General features: G+C 36.8%; 1 protein-coding gene across 4 annotated transcripts in view; it reads right to left on the bottom strand.

Annotated features, from left to right (window-relative positions):
- DNAH12 (dynein axonemal heavy chain 12) overlaps positions 1-17746 on the bottom strand; it is a 219239-nt gene that overhangs the window by 155863 nt on the left and 45630 nt on the right. For 3 of the 4 annotated variants that reach the window (XM_045192339.2, XM_053929996.1, XM_053929995.1), the window contains 8 exons: positions 13821-13946; positions 12518-12652; positions 11997-12190; positions 11207-11450; positions 8590-8775; positions 7706-7906; positions 3009-3203; positions 69-190 (listed from right to left, as the gene is read on the bottom strand). In XM_045192339.2, coding sequence (XP_045048274.1) covers positions 69-190; positions 3009-3203; positions 7706-7906; positions 8590-8775; positions 11207-11450; positions 11997-12190; positions 12518-12652; positions 13821-13946 — 1403 coding nt within the window. Of the gene's footprint in view, positions 1-68; positions 191-3008; positions 3204-7705; positions 7907-8589; positions 8776-11206; positions 11451-11996; positions 12191-12517; positions 12653-13820; positions 13947-17746 lie in introns of those variants that run through there. The other variant, XM_045192340.2, reaches the window with a different exon arrangement.

The following is a 17746-nucleotide window of genomic DNA, read 5'->3' as shown; positions in this document are numbered from 1 at the left end:
CTTTAGTTATAATTCATCATACATGAGAAAATGCTTTCAATTAGAGAACAATTGATTATCCATCATACCGAGGGAAGAAAAGTCGTTTTTTTTCAAGATATGCATTAAGCCCTTTCATAATTTTCTCCAAAAGTTCATTGCAGTTCTGTAGTTTTTCCAATAAACCTGTTAAAGAAGTAGCAGCAAGAACCTAAAAGAGACATATTCGTTCAGTTCATCACTTACACACCAGATGTCGTAATTGTAAGACCTAAACATTAATCTATATTATATGTCAAAAATGTTAAAATGTCAAAAGGTTTATGAAAATTGTCATAAAATGTTCTGTAATGGAGAACTATTAAAATTCAATAAATCACAACTCTTCTAATCCAAAAATGCTAGTTACAAATGAGAAGTTATGACTGTCATGCATATTTTCATTTCTCCTACATTCTTTTGAGTGATGTGGGAAGAGTCTGTTAAATTGGTGTGTGATATAATTTTACATTTACAGCTATCAACTATAAACTTAACAATCTACATGTATGAGTTGGCAAACTACATTCCATGGGATAAATCCAGCTCGCTACCAGTTTTTACATTTTTCAGTTTTATGAGGTATAATTAACAAATAAAAACTGTGTATATTTAAGGTGTACAACTTGATGTTTTTATGTATACACAACTTGTTCTGCCAGTTTTCATATGGGCTGCAAATGAAGAATTATTTTAATACTCTCAAAAGGTTAAAAAATTAAAATAATATTTCATGGCACATAAAAATGTCAGTGTCCATTCAGTTATGAATTGTCTTGCTGCTTTCTTGCTACAATGATAGCACAGTCGACTACTTGCAAACCCACCCCACCCCCCAAAAAAAACAACTATGTCTCACAAAGCCTAAAATATTTACCATCTGGCCCTTTGCAGAATAAATTTGCTGACTTCTGATCTGCCAGAAATCATGTGTTACAAAGGTTCTAAAGTCAACATATTAGGCCAAATCCTCGCAACTCATAAATATCAGTGCACTATTTACTATCAGTAAGTCCAGCACAGCTACTTTTTCATCCAGCATTGAAACATACTATTTGTTAAGTTGAACACCAGATTTTAAAAAGTGGACGTGTATCTATGGACTTGGCATAGTGTGTGTATGAAAAATACATAGTATGTCTTTCAACATTAGATTCACACTCAACAATGTACTACACTCACTAGCAGAGACATAGCAAGTGAGACCAACTAAGAGGACTACAGAATCCTTATTCCCTTCACTCCCAAGCAATAAAACATTGAATGGAATCACCTGCACTACTCATTCTCTCTCTTTCTCTTTCCCTCTCCCTCTCTCCCCTGTGTGTTTGTGCATGCCTCTCTATTTTATTTTATTTCACTATTTATTTTACATGAGGAGGGGAGTAGTAAGAATATATCATAAAAGTGAGTTAAATGTACATGTGAAGCAGCTCCACCATCCAACAAGGGGTTAACATCCAAAAAATATAAAGAACACATACAACTCAACACCAAACAAACAATCCAATTAAAAGATGGGTAGAGATATGATCTCACCTTTAACTGGAACATAATCAATAGAAGAAAAAAGCAAACAAAATAAAACCAGAGACATTGAAGTTGAGAACAATCTAACAATAGCCGGGGGGGGGGGGGGGACAGTGGGAAGAGGGGATTACAGGAACTACTATGGAGGACACATGGACAAAACCAAGGGGGAGGGTGGAGGCGGGGGAGGGAGGTGGGTTCAGTTGGGGTGGGGTGGAGGGATGGGGAGAAAAGGCATACAACTGTACTTGAATAACAATAAAAATTAAAAAAAAAAAAAGATGGGTAGAGGACCTGAACACTTCTCCCAAGAAGACATACAAATGGCCAACAGATATATGAAAAGATGCTCACTTCACTAGCTATTAGGGAAATGCAAATCAAAACTACAATGAGCTACCACCTCACACCTGTAAGAATGGCTAGTATCGAAAACACAGGTAATAACAAGTGTTGGAGAGGTTGTAGAGAAGAAAACCTCATTCACTGTTGGTGGGAATATAAACTGGTACTGCCACCATAGGAGACACTCTGGAGGATCCTCAAAAAATTAAGAATAGAGTTACCATATGACCCAGCAACTCCTCTTCTAGGCATCTACCTGAAAAATTTGAAAACATTTATTGGCAAAGATAAATACATCCCTATATTCATTGCAGCTTTATTCATGGTGGCCAAGACGTGGAAACAACAAAAATGTCCTTTGAGAGATGATTAGATAAAAAAGATGTGGTACATATATTCAATGGAATACTAGTCAGCCATAAGAAAAGATGAAATACTGCCATTTGTGACAACATGGATGGACCTTGAGAATATCATGCTAAGCAAAATAAGTCAGAAAAAGTTAAGAACCATGTGATTTCACTCATATGTGAGATATAAAACTGAAAGCAACAAATGAGTAAATAAGAAAAATGAACAGAAACTCATAGACACAGACAACAGTATGGTGGTTACCAGAGGGAAGGGGGTGGGGGGCTGGTCAAGGGGGTCAAATACATGGTGAAGGAAGATGATCTGACTTTGTGTGGTGGGCACACAATGCAATATACAGATCATGTTTCATAGAAATGTACACCTGAAACCTATATAAATAATCTTATTAACCAATGTTACCCCAATAAATTTAATTTAAAAATAATTACAAGTAGTATATCTTATGAATTGAAAAGCAAAATTATTTTAATACTTTATAATTTATTACATTTTTCCTGAACTTTCTAGTTTGTGTAAAATAAGCAGGTTTTATTTTTTTTAATCAGAAAAAAAGTATGGGGAGGAGTGGAGGGAAAAGGCAGAAAACTGTACTTGAACAACAATTAAAAAAATGAATAAATAAATAAATAAATAAATATTGGATAAAATGACAAAGAAAGAGAAAAAAGCCAAATGCTTTTTTTTCATAGCCCATAATAAAGGTTTGCCTTTATTTGTAAGAGAGAAAACAAACACTACACCTTTGGATCTTTTGCACAAAACTTCATGATATCCCTCCAATATCTGTCTACTGTCTGAAATTGACGTCCTTCTTCTGGCATCTGTTGCATGATATCCTCAGAACAAAAAATGGGCTCCAAGTATAACCATTGAGCTTGCACTTTTAGCCATTCATCAATTGTTTCTTGTATTCGAATCAGACGGTCCTCCCAGGCCTTAATGAAAAGCATAGTGTAAATTTAGTAAATTTGAGTTATTAAAGAAAAACCATAAATTATAGCAAGAGATATGTGTTTAAAAGTTGCTGTTATTTTTAAATCAATGCACAACAGCTCAAGGTCACTTATGGTTGTCTCACATGGGTTAGAAAAACTCTAGGAGGTCTGAAGTTTTCTTAAATCATTGGAACTCACAACTAGAAATGACTATAATTATTTAAACCAATTTCCTAATGCCTAGGTAAACCACCTCAAGTCCAAAAAGCATCCAGGAATATATGAGAGGGAACCTCCCCAGAAAACCACAATTATCTTCTGGAGGGCAGGTCCCTTGTAGTACAGGCTCCCCCCTCTAGGTGAGTGTTCTAGGAACTCATTTGTATCAGTGTCCTAGCAGGCGTTGTTGTGAGAGGCTACACACAGCTTCAGTGAATTTTTTTTGAAGATTCTTTCAAAGCTTTTGCCCATTACATGATGTTTTTTTTTTTTTTAAGATTCTTTCAACACTTTTGCCCACTGCATCAGTAGAGCACCTGCCCCTATCTTGCAGATTGTTCAGCAGTTTTCGACCAAATCTGGCATGACTTTTGTGCCCTACCCTCCCTATTCACTCGATCTCAACCTGAGCAACTAATTTTTTGTTGCTCAAACAAAAAATGGCAAGAAGCACTAAAAGGCATCAAAATCAATGAGTTCAAAAACTGTTTTGACCAGTGGAAAAATGTCTTGATAGATGAATTGCATCAAATGGAGAGTACTTTGAAGGTGACTGAAGTTTAAACATGTAAAAATAAATACAAAATTTTTATAAATGAATTTGGTTTGGGGGGTTCACCCCTCATATCTTTATCTAAAGCAATTGTTATCAACCTAGGGGCTAATTTGTCCCCCAACTCAAGGGACATTTGACAATGTGTGGAGACACGTTCATTTGTTAGCAACTGATGGGATGAGGGTGCTACTCATATCTACTGGCTAGAAGCCAGGTATGCTGCTAAACTTCACAACAAAGAATTATTTAGCCCCAAATGTCTTTTGTGCCAGATTGAAAATACCTTTTCTATAACACAATTTAGGAAAAAAAAACAAAAACAGAAAAAGTCTCCTTACTCCCACAAGTCAAGTCATAGCCTATAATTTCTGATATCTGCTAGAATCAATAAGATATTTCATTAGTTGAAGTCATTCATATAATCTCTCTTTGGTTCTTAGATGTGTGCCCTATGATCCTATATATCAAGAGATTAGGCCTAATATTTTAGTTGTTTTTAAAGCTCTAAAAGAGCTTTTAAATTTGTTTTGTAAATGCTCCCTTGTTAGACAAGAAATTTCTTCAGAAGATGTATTATCAGGAAAGCTTAGGTCAGCCTAATTCAAGAGAAAATGTGAAGTATTATGTCCTTTTAGAAGAACACAACTCTTTGTCTTCTCTAAATATTGAGAGCCGAGGTCTTTCATATAAACACTACTATGCCCTGGCCACTGTGGCTCAGTTGGAGAGCTGTCCCATACACCAAAAGGTCACTGGTTCAATTCCCTGTCAGGGCACATACCTAGGTTGCAGGTTCTGTCATGGTAGGGGTGCGTATGAGAGGGAAACAATTTTTCTCTCTCACATCAATGTGTCTCTACCCCTCTCTCTCCCTTTCTTCCCCTCTAAAATCAACATGTATGTCCTTGGATGAAGATTTAAAAAAAACACTATTTATTCTTAAATTAAAACCAGACTGCCTTGATTTGAATTCCAGCTCTGTTTCATATATTAGCTAGGCAGACTTGGGTAAATTATTCTACTATGCTTTGGTTTCCTTATCTATGAATACAGATAATAAAAGTCCTTGCCTTGAAAGTCTGGTATGGAAATTAAATGGACTGGTAAATGTAAAGCCCCTAGAGTCATACCTGGCACATAGTTAGAAATCAAGAAATATAAGGGGAAAAATCCATTTGTTTGTTTTTTCCTTATTATATATATACTCCCAGTTAGAAGTTTGATACTACCTATGGCAGTATTAGTTATTATAATTTGTTTGCTTTGTGTATTTACCCACATCAACTCTAAGGATATCAAATAATCTTAAAATCTTAAATATCACTTGTTTTTCTTCAAGTGGCAAATAACTCATTAATTATTCTAAAAGACCCTCAAACTAGTTGTTCAGAAATATAATTAAAGCCTGGTATGGTTTCCAGCCAAGATGGAGGCATAGGTAGACACACTGCGCCTCCTCGCACAACCAAAAGAAGGACAACAACAATTTAAAAACAAAAAACAACCAGAACTGACAGAAAATCGAACTGTATGGAAGTTCAACAACCAAGGAGATAAAGAAAAAACATTCCTCCAGACCTGTAGGAGGGGTGGAGACGGGCAGCGGGGGCGGAGAGGACTCACCGCAAGGCCGGGACTGGCAGACCCAGTGAGGTGGTGGATTGTGGAATGGGGCAGGCCAGCCTCCAGCTAGCAGACCTCACAAGGTGGTGGCTGACAGACCCTACAGCCCCACATTCACGCATAGATAAACCAGGAGGAACAGCGGGGGAGAGAAACAGACCACACAACCCAGGGCTCCAGCATGGGGAAATAAAGCCTCAAACCTCTGAGTGAAAACACCCATGGGGGTTGAGGGGGCAGCAGGAGAAACTCCCAGCCTCACAAGAGAGGTCGTTGGAGAGACTCACAGGGGCCTAGAGCATGCACAAGCCCACCCACTCGGGAATCAGCACCAGAGGGGCCTAATTTGATTGTGGGTAGCAAAGGGAGTGACTGAAATCCGGTGGAGAGTGTAGCAAGCGCCATTGCTCCCTCTCAGCCCCTCCCCCACATACAGAGTCACAGTGCAGCAACCAGCGTTACCCCGTCCCGGTGAACACCTAAGGCTCTGCCCCCTTTATGTAACAGGTGCACCAAGACAAAAAAAAAAAATGGCCCAAATGAAAGAACAGATCAAAGCTCCAGAAATAATACAACTAACCAACAAACAGATAGCCAACCTATCAGATGCACAGTTCAAAACACTGGTAATCAGGAAGCTCACAGAATTGGTTGAATTTGGTCACAAATTAGATGAAAAAATGAAGGCTATGCTAAGAGAAACAAAGGAAAATGTACAGGGAACCAATAGTGATGGGAAGGAAACTGGGACTCAAATCAATGGTGTGGACCAGAAGGAAGAAACATCCAACCAGAAAAGAATGAAGAAACAAGAATTTGGAAAAATGAGGAGAGGCTTAGGAACCTCCAGGACATCTTGAAACATACCAACATCTGAATTATAGGGGTGCCAGAAGGAGAAGAGGAAGAACAAAAAATTGAAAACTTATTTGAACAAATAATGAAGGAGAACTTCTATAATCTGGCAAAGGAAATAGACTTCCAAGAAGTCCAGGAAGCTCAGAGAGTCCCAAAGAAGCTGGACCCAAGGAAGCACACACCAAGGCATATCATAATTACATTACTCAAGATGAAACAGAAGGAGAGAATCTTAGAAGCAGCAAGAGAAAAGGACACAGTTACTTCCAAAGGAGTTCCCATAAGACTGTCAGATGATTTCTCAGAAGAAACATTACAGGCAAGAAGGTGCTTGAAAGAAGTATTTCAAGTCATGAAAGGCAAGGACCTACATCCAAGATTGCTCTATCCAGAAAAGCTTTCATTTAGAATGGAAGGGCAGATAAAGTGCTTCCCTGATAAGCTCAACTTAAAGGAGTTCATCATCACCAAGCCCTTATTATATGAATTGTTAAAGGGATTTATCTAAGAAAAAGAAGATCAAAAATATGAACAGTAAAAATGACAGCAAACTCACAGTTATTAACAGCCACACTTAAAACAAAAACAAAAGCAAACTAAGCTAACAACTAGACAGGAACAGAACCACAGAAATGGAGATCACATGGAGGGTTATCAGCAGGGGAGTGGGAGAGGGAGAGAGGGGGGAAAGGTACAGAGAATAAGTAGCATAAATGGTAGGTAGAAAATAGACAGGGGGAGGGTAAGAATAGTATAGGAAATGTAAAAGCCAAAGAAGTTATAAGTATGACCCATGGACATGAACTATAGGGGGGGAATGTGGGAAGGAGTAGGTGGGTAGGATGGAGTTGAGTGAAGGGGGGAAATGGGACTACTGTAATAGCATAATCAATAAATATATTTTTTTAAAGCCTGGTATGTAGAACTTCACTACAAGTTACAAGGAAATAGCATGGAACAAGGGCTAGACTGGTTAAAGTTAGAATAAATAATACCAACTGTTTTCCTTCCAAGTCAATTATTATAGTTGGAGAAGATTTCTTCAAATAAAATATAATTTGTTCTTTTTTAAATCAATTGAGGCAATGTCTCAGATCTGTTCTATATAGTTCCACATTAATTTTTAAATATCTGTCCCTGTATTTCTCCAAGGGTATCTATCAAACTGACTTATTTCCAAAAAAGTATATATGTAATTAATATTGCAATTTTTATGAATGACCAGGAGCTATCCTGTTTAACATACCTTGATCTCTTTTTCAAATGGTTTAATGAAAGGCGAGCCTCTCATTGTCTGAGTTTTTATAATTTGATCATCAAGGAGTGTCTGAATCTCATCTACTGAAGAAAGAATGCAGACTCCAGTTTCACGGTATAGACTTATATGAAAAGCAATATCATCCCAAGTTCCTATCATTGTATGCATGGCCTTCTCTAGTGAAAATTCCTAAAATGGAGGAAAGAAGAATGAATGGGATGGTGAAAAGAGAATCTTACTATATTGACTTTCCCTAGTAAATTCAGTAAGTATATGTCTTAAAATAATATGTGGCTATACTGTTATTGTCTTTAAGTTAGAAAAGTTTTTTAAACAATTAACAAATTCCTAAGGAGAATGATAATGTAGTTTTAAAAAATTCACTTGCTATGAAAACTACTACTGTCAGTACTAAAATAGACAACAGAATAAAATACCTCCAGGGCTTTCCCTAAAGTGGCTTTTCTCCAGTCTATAATCTGGAGATGCTTTCTGTGTATTTCAAGAACCCTAGTGGACTATACTTATTCTGCTAGAATACACACAATGTACCACAAGCCACACGTACATCCACCCAATATGCTTAATGAAAAAGTTATGTATCAAGACTAGCATATCCTCCATGTATATCAGAATGTGGTAGAATTAAGAAGAGGTCAAAGGAGCCATTTCTAGTCTAGATTCAGGACAAGAAGTTAGGATGGAGGTACACACTTTGTGGGGGTAGGGGGTGGGAGTAGAGTGGTATTATATCACTTTCCCCCATCTCCTCCCACTGCTATCCAGTACTATACATTCAACCACAACAAAACTATAATTATTTGATTAACAAACTCATTAAATAAAGTATTTCAGTTGATCATCATATTTACCTTGCTTGCACCTGCACTTATCACTTCAAATTGTTCCAAGTATGGTGTCAGATTTAATTTTAAAACTTTTCTCAGTGTAGTTCCAGAGTCTGGAGTCAAGTCATAGCCTACAATTTCTGAAATCTGCTTCCAGTGACGTGCTCTCATTCCTGGATTGCATAGGATGGAGACAGTAGGAATATTTTCCTAATGGTAAAAATATAAATAATAATGAGTCATTCATTTGACTTCCATACACATACGCTTAAAATATTTAATATATACTGGAGGGTTTGAACCCAGTACAAAACACGAATTCTAAAAGACATATGCACCCCCTCTATGTTCATTGAAGCTTAATTTACAATAGCTAAGATTTGGAAGCAACCTAGGTGTCCATCGATGGATGGATAAAGAAATGGTGGAATACAATGGAATATTACTATTCAGTAATAAAAAAGAAGAAAATCTTGGCATCTGTAACAACATGGATGGAGCTCAAGGGTATTATGCTAAGTAAAAAAAGTCAGACACAAAAAAAGATAACTGCCATATGATTTCACATATGTGACTTAAAAAACCAAATGAACGAACAAAACAAAATAAAAAAGACAGAACCAGGAGCAGATACAGAGAACAAATTGATATTGTCAGAGAGGATGGAGGTGAAGACGTAGATTAAAAAAACATGAATGAATAAATGGTACAAATTTCATTATAACATATGTAAGTCACAGGGATATAATGTACAGCACAGGTAATTTAGTCAATAATATCATAATAACTTTGTGCGGTGGCAGATGGTTAATGGAGTTATGGTGGTGATCACATTATAAGGTATATAAATAGAGAAGCACTATGTTGTACACCTGAAACCAATTTAATATTGTATGTCAATTATAATTTAAAAATTTTTTTAACTTGAGGGGGAAAGGCAAAAATAGGTATGTGGCATGTTCTTTCAATGTCATATGGAAAGGAAAATTTAACTCTTTAAAGAGTGTACTTTGTTCAACTTAACTGTTTATTACTTTAAGTCCCAGATTTTGTAAAATTACGTTAGTTTGTAGGTTTTTGTCCGGTATAGCAATTTCTGCCTAAGCAAAAAGATAACTTCAAATGGTATAATGGCATATTGTTATCATATACTGTCCTGTATGGCCCTAACCAATAAATACTATCAATCTTTTTCTAACATCCCTTTATTAAATTGCCTAAAAATACTCAGCTCATCAAATGCTCCTTGGACCAGACTTACCATCATACTGGTTCTCTCATTAATCACTAAGTAAAACAAATATTTGACACATTTGCTTTTATCTTTGTATAGCAGTCATGTTTTTAGTTTTTTGGGTAAATAATAATAATTTAATAAAGTACATTTTTTAAAAATTGGAGGAACATAAAATACCCAAATTTCAATTTGATTATTAAGGACTTTGGTTTTAACCTTCCAGTTTTTATCACCATCATCTGTTTTTGCTTGCCATCATATTCCCCAGGACTCATCAGAACATGATATAACAGGCACTCAATAAGTATTTGTTAAATAAATTAGTTTTTAACATCTATAAAGTAGACAGCACATACTCTTGAAGTAGATAAATTTATCTTCATTAGAAATTCATTATCTTCTCACCCATTCAGAAAGCTGAGAGCAATATAGCCAACCTGTGTGGAGAGCACCTCCTTAGGAGGCTGGAGAGGAAACAAAAGACTAACTTCTTTCAACTGTTCAACAAGTATGAAAAGCTCTATATACAATGAGAAAGGGCCTCCAAGACAAATTAATCAAAACAAAGGGAGAAATAATGCATATAGTATGCTATACTTTATGTAAAACAATGAAAGGATAATAAAATACATTGTTATATGTGTAACAAAACTGGAAGCATTCACAAGAAAGTAATAACACTGATAACCTGAGTTACATGGTGAAAAACTTTGGAAGGACTTCAGATATATCTCTTCCTGTTTTTTAAAACATACAAATACATTAAACATTGGGAATAATTTTAAGTAGTTACTTTAGAAATTTTTCATATACCTCATGGAATCTCAGAGTGCTAGACAGACAGAAACAAAGCTCAAATTCCTATCACACAGTTTGCACTCAAGCATATTGACAGTAGAAAGTTGGCTCTACCATTAGAATCACTGTCACTACTGCCATGGGAAGTTGGATGCAATATTAACTCTCCCCAAAACTGTTACTATTCTCTCTTCATAAATGAGGTGACCAAAGGGCATGAGGCTACACATCTCTCTTAGGATATGCCACTAACAAGCGCAGGATTATGATATTAACCTAGGCAGTGTGACTCCAAAACTCTCCTAACTAACTGCTACCCTGTGCTGTTGCCCTTAGTTTAGGCTAACTGGTCTGTCCTATTAATTCTTCAGCCTCTTTATATCATTTTATAGCTAGTTATTATCTTTTATCTTGTCAAGCATTTTTCTATGAAGGAATAGATTTTGCTGACTCCATTAGAAAAAAATGAAGCATGGATTCAGTAATGGATCAAGTTTTCTGGATTCATCTTTGGTTTTTCTCCCATATCTATTTATCTTCTTTACCAGTTGATGGTGTGAAGAGCCCTACCATGGCTTTCTAAAATACCACTAAGTGTGTTCATACCTTAAAAACTTTTATGTGCTCCATTACTGTAGAGCACATAGTTACAGTAGGATTCTCTTTTGGTTCTTCTTCAAGTTTCTCTGCTTCAAGAGATCGTCTTTTTGCTGACTTTCTTTTTTCTTGTAATTCCTTCTTTTGCTTCATTTGGAAAAATTTCAGTGTCTTAAAAATCTCTCGGGAAAATTCATCTACATCAGCTTCCATGGTTTCCCCATTAAGGTCCAAAAACCCTCCATCCATCCACCTGAATTAAGAGAAAAAATAATATTAAACTCAGAGACTTTTGGAGTTTGAAGGGACTTTACGGATTCTTTAGGCTAGACTTCTCATTATACAAAAGAAACAAGTGAGAGCAAGAGTGGTAGTCATATAGGTAGAACTGATGGTAAAGAAACAAGATTAAAACCATCATTTCCGCTATGCTGCATGGCTAAAAGATGCATCAGACTGTAAATGGGTGACTAACAATATCCAAATAAAATGCAGATTTCACATCATGCTTCTAATTTTTGGTGTGAACATTCATCAAGTTAATTAATTAATTTCATTAAAAAGTGAACCACCTCTGGAAAACTCAAGTTATACTTTAGATATTATATGGATTAGTAAACTGAGGTGATACCTTAGCAATATCTGATGCTTCTCCTATGTTATACTTGGTTCTCTTTAAATTAACAGATAATTCCTACTCTAAACAGTTAGCTAACACCACCAAAAAATCAATATGTATTTGTTTATGAATTCTTTTACATCATTTGCTTAATTTTTTATTACATTGCCAGAAAATTACCGTTTTTCTGTTCGTTGCCACTTCAAAACTAAATTAAAAAACTTCTGATAGGGCTCAATGTTAACTTTTAATTTATCCAGTTCGGGATACTTTGTCAATTCCCATTTGAAAAGTTCCTCTTGTTTATTAATAAACTGAACTGCTTCTTCAGATTCCTGAATACGTTTTTGTAGTTGTCTTACATCGGTCACATACTGAAAGCAAATAATTTTTATCTCAAGAAATATCCAAGTAATTTATAAAAATAAGATTACACGATACTGCATAGACTATGTCCTTGCATTTATATAGAAACTTTAAATATCAACTTCACACCATTACTATGATAGACAGCAAAAAGTATGGTTATATCTTACAAAACTAAGTCACAAAAAGATCATAGTACTACTTCTAGGACTAAGAGTCAAGCTCCTGTTTTGCCATAGTAAGCTCATGTTTTTCTAGATTTCTAAACTTATGTAAACATGTCCTGTGTTAATCTGTGAGCCAGCCATAGCTACTGTCTCACATATTTATCAGACCTGTTGCATGCGGTCCAGTTCTGCAAATTCTGCAAACTCCTCCATGCGGCGTGATTCTTTTTCTATTTCCAAAATCAGTTTCTCTCTTTTAGCAATTAGCTCACTTTCTTTTTTATGTTTAGCATTCTCAATGAGCTTTATAAAAGACAATTTAATCATGTTAATTATTTTGTTACAAAGGAATCATCACATCAAAAATCTTAATGCTTTGTATAGTAATAATAACTTTTAATGAAGTAAAAATGTGTAAAAATAAAACATTGATATTAAAATACAAACAGCAATAAACCATACAAGCAAATTTTCATAGATTGTCAAAGTGACTGTAACAATTTTTATTTATTAATCAGATACTGTAACTATTTAACCAGTTCTGAGATAATAATTAAAAAGCTACCACTTATTAAACATATGCCATGTGTCAAGAACTATTAAAAATGTACTTATGTTACCACAGGTATTATTATTCTCATTTCAGAGATAAAGAAATTTAGGCTTACAGAGGTTAAGAGGCATGTCCAATGTCATAAAATCATTAAAGTCAAAACCTGGATTATAACTTTGGTTTATCTGACTTTTCATTACTATACCATCTCATTTCCAAATTTAGAAAGAAACTGGTTTGCATTAGGACTTCTTCAAAATCTAAATTATATTCAGGATCCTGATTTGTTACTTCTTATCTCTGTGATATTGCACAAGTTATTTAACTTCTCTGAGACACATTTTTCTCAACTATGAGATGGGGAAAATAAGATTACCTGGGATTTTTGTCAGTATTAAATGATTGAATAAATGGAAAGGGAAAGCACTGAGTACAGTGCTTACTATTACTATTATTATCAAGGTATACAATACTTCCACCCTGGCTTGTGTGGCTCAGTGGATTGAGTGCTGGATCACAAACCAAGGGGTTGCTGGTTCAGTTCCTGGTCAGGGCACATGCCTGGGTTGGAGGCCAGGTCCCTGGTTGGGGGAGCACAAGAGGCAACCACACATTGATGTTTCCCTCCCTCTGTGTTTCCCTCCCTTCCCCTCTGTCTAGGAATGAATAAATAAAATCTTTTAAGTTATATAATACTTCTGACTTCTTTAACATTAGTCTCACTTCTTAATAGACCATGTGAGTTAAGCCTAATAGGCCATCCTAAGCCTGAAGGGCCATAAAATGTTGCTAGCCCCAAACTCATATTGATACATACAGTTACTTTTTAAAGGTAGACATGACGTATGTATGACAATTAAATAAACACTGTGCTTAAAATGTCAGAATATAAAATATATACTAAAGAAATATTTTTACCTCATCATTTTCATCAAAAATAGGATTAATTTTCCAAGGCCACATAAGGACAGTGGAATTCAAAGCTAAATCTTCTTGAGGAAATAGAAAAACATCTAAAAAGTAACTCAGTCGGCGTTTGGATTCCTACAAAAGAAACTCCATGTTTAGTATATACACCATATAGAAAACACAATGCAATATGAAAAAGAGAAGAACCAACAACAAATACTCTTACAAATTTCAATTTGACTCAGATTATTAATTGATATTTCATATCACCCATATTAGATGGGTATTTCAGTAGCTGCAGTATTTTTTAATTTGGCTTCTTAACACACAATCCCAGTCTTCTATACAGAAAATAAAGCTTTTTAAAAGTTTTCACTTGAAGGTGATTTAAATAAAGGTACTCTTGTTCATCCTTATACATGACTGAAAAAGGTGACCAAACATGCAGCTTTCTGTTCAGTAAGGCTTTACTTTTGATTTTAAAGAATTTTATGGGACTTTCCACCAAGATGGAGGCATAGGTAGATATGCTTTGCTTCCTCACACAATCAAAAGAAGGACAACAACAAATTTAAAAACAAAAAACAACCAGAACTTCCAGAAAATAGAACTATATGGAAGTCTGACAACCAAGGAGTTAAAGAAACATTCATCCAAACTGGTAGGAGGGCCAGAGACCAGCAGCTGGGGCAGAGAAGACATGTGCCAATGTGACACACTGGACTGGCCAGGCAGTGACTGGCGGACCTGCAGACCAACACTGACAAGTGGATAAGGCAGGAGGAACAACTGGGGAGTGAGACAAACAATAAAACCCAGGGTACCAGTGTGGAGAAATAAAACCTCAAAACCTCTGGCTGTAAAAACCTGTGGGTGTTGCGATGGGAGAAACTCCCAGCCCCACAGGAGAGTTTGTTGGCGAGACCCACAGGGTCCTAGAACATACAGAAACCTACCCACCCTGGAAACAGCCCCAGAAGGGCCCAATTTGCTTGTGGATAGCAGGGGAAGTGACTAAAACCCCCCTGAGAGCCCAACAAGCATCATTGTTCCTTCTTTGATCCCTCCCCCCATACAGTGCAGTAATGTAGGTTGCCACACCCTGGTGAATACCTAAGGCTCTGTCCCTGACCACATAACAGATGCACTGAGACAAAGAAATATGGCCCAAATGAAAGAATACATCAAAACTCCAGAAAAAGAACTAAGCAAGGAAGAGACAGCCAACCTATCAGATGCAGAGTTCAAAACACTGATAATCAGGATGCTCACAGAAATGGCTGAGTACAGATGCAAAATAGAGGGAGTAGTGAAGGCTATGCAAAGTGAAATAAAGAAAAACATACAGGGAAACAACAGTGAAGGGAAGGAAACCAGGACTCAAATCAACGATTAGGAACAGAAGGAAGAAATAAACATTCTACCAGAATGGAATGAAAAAACAAGAATTCAAAACAAATAATAAGGAGAGACTCAGGAACCTCCAGGAGAACTTTAAATGATCCAACATCTGAATCATAGGGATGCCAGAAGGAAAAAAGGAAGAGCAAGAAATTGAAATCTTATCTGAAAAAATAACAAAGGAGAACTTCCCCAATCTGGCAAAGGAAATAGACTTCCAGGAAGTCCAGGAAGCTCAGAGAGACCCAAAGAAGTTGGACCCAAGGAAGCACACACCAAGACACATCATAATAACATTACCCAAGATTAAAGATAAGGAGAGATTCTTAAAAGCAGCGAGAGAAAAGGAGACAGTTACCTACAAAGGAGTTCCTATAAGATTGTTAACTGATTTCTCAAAAGAAACCTTGCAGGCAAGAAAGAGCTGGGAAGAAATATTCACAATCATGAAAGGCAAGGACCTACATCCAAGATTACTCTATCCAACAAAGCTATCTCTTAGAATGGAAGGGCAGATAGAGTACTTCACAGATAAGGTCAAGTTCAAGGAGTTCATCATCACCAAACCCATATTATATGGAATGTTAAAGGGACTTATCTAAGAAAAAGAAAATGATCAAAAATATGAAACAGTAAAATGACAACAAACTCACAACTATCAACAACTGAACATAAAAACCAAAAAAATCAAACTAAGCAAACAATTGGAAAAGGAACAGAATCACAGAAATAGAAATCACATGGAGGGTTATCAGCAGGGATGGGGAGGGGAGAGAGGATGGGGGCAAAGGTACAGGGAATAAGAAGCATAATTTGTAGGTACCAAATAGACAGGGGGAGGTTAAGAACAGTATAGGAAATGGAAAAGCCAAAGAACTTATATGTATGACCCATGGACATGAACTAAGGGAGGAGGAGGAAATGCTGGAGGGATGAAGGGTGCAGGGCTGAGGGGCATAAAAGGGAGGAAAAAATGGGACAACTGTAATAGCATAATCAATAAAAATTCTTAAAAATGAAAAAATAAATTCAATAACAATCTAATAAAAGAATTTTATATTATTAATTCTTATGTATTTGATTTTTGAATGGTGACAAAGATTTTAGCATCTTTCATTTTGTTTTGCAAAATAAGTGACATTACCACTTTTTCTGCCCACAGTATTAGTATACAAAAATTGTCCAGAAGAGTTTAGGGGTGAATGGCAAAGAAAAAGATTTTAGAACCAACAGATTTACCTGAGTAGAAAATTTGAATATCTTTACCCCCTATAGCTTTCATGATCCATATGCAGTGCTATAAATTTTAAGAATTTAAATATAGATTCAAAGGCAAATTGAAGGGTTAGGTTTAAGATATATATAATAGACTAAAGATGGCGGTGAGGTAGGTGGGAGCTGAATCCACTTGATGTGCACCCAACGGGGCCACCTAGCTGATATTCTGAAGAACAGAATGAACAGCCAATGGAATCCCAGCTTTTATGAAGTTTGGAAGCCAATAACTGTAAAGGAAGTTGAAAAACAGATGGTAAGGAAATTGTGTTGGGACAGTAAGGTCTCTGGGACCTGGGCAGGGACCAAGGCTGCTGGAGTGCATGACCTGGCGCCAGGGTCAGTGGCTGCCCCAGGAGCTTTGGAGGAGAGCCAGATCAGTGATTGTAACTCCGCAACTCCCTCCCCTACCAGGACAGGGAAGGCAGCCCGTGCCAGGAGAGCTGGATTATTGAAGTCTCTGGAAGGAATAAAGATGTAATGGGAGATGAATACAGGTAGTGTTCCCCTGCTAGGACTGGGGTCACTGGCTAGGACATTAACAGAAAAATTGGGGAGCTAGGTGATACCTAGAGAAGGCAGAAGAGTTGGGCTGTGACAGACCCTCACCTGGGTAGTCTCCAGATTGGTCAGAGAGTTGGGCTGTGTGAAAAGCCAGGTGCTTGATAAGAACAGGGGTGCAAACAAGAGGAATTTACTCAAAAAAAAAAAAAAAGGGCTATCAGCTGCTGTTTAAGGAGCTCTTGCAGCAGCTCCGCCAGCAAAGAAGGAGGTGGAAGGGCACAATTTACTCCAAATCAGGGTACCTCACGGGGTGGGGGTGGGGCTGGGGGGGAACAACATGGTGGATTAAAGGTGCCAGCATGGCACAGATGGACAGTGGGGGTTGGCAGCACTCTAAAGGCCTGGGGTGGAGGCTGGGCTCCTGTGATTATTGCAGCCCAGACCTAGCCCCCATCCACCTAAAGACACAGGAAAGGAAAAAAGGGAAGCCCAACCCCCCTCTGCCTGCAGCATCCTGGGAGACCAGCAGAACTTGCTTAGCAGGTTTAATGTCAGCAGCAGGCCTTTTTTTTTCTTTTTTCTTTTCCCAAGTGTGAGACAATAAGACTGGAGCTGTGAAAGGACCAAAAACAGATCCAGAGAGGAATCACAAGGCTAATGCCAACAACTGAGAAACTCAGACAAATTTCACTTTGCTCTCCTATAGAACTTGCATTTTATTGTTTTTTTTTTGATATTTTTATTCCTTTTATTTG

This window comes from Desmodus rotundus, chromosome 8, assembly GCF_022682495.2.
Source record: "Desmodus rotundus isolate HL8 chromosome 8, HLdesRot8A.1, whole genome shotgun sequence".
NCBI classification, from domain to species: Eukaryota; Metazoa; Chordata; class Mammalia; order Chiroptera; family Phyllostomidae; genus Desmodus; species Desmodus rotundus.
Note: the sequence above shows the minus strand (reverse complement) of the source record. Positions and strands in the feature narration are given on the sequence as shown.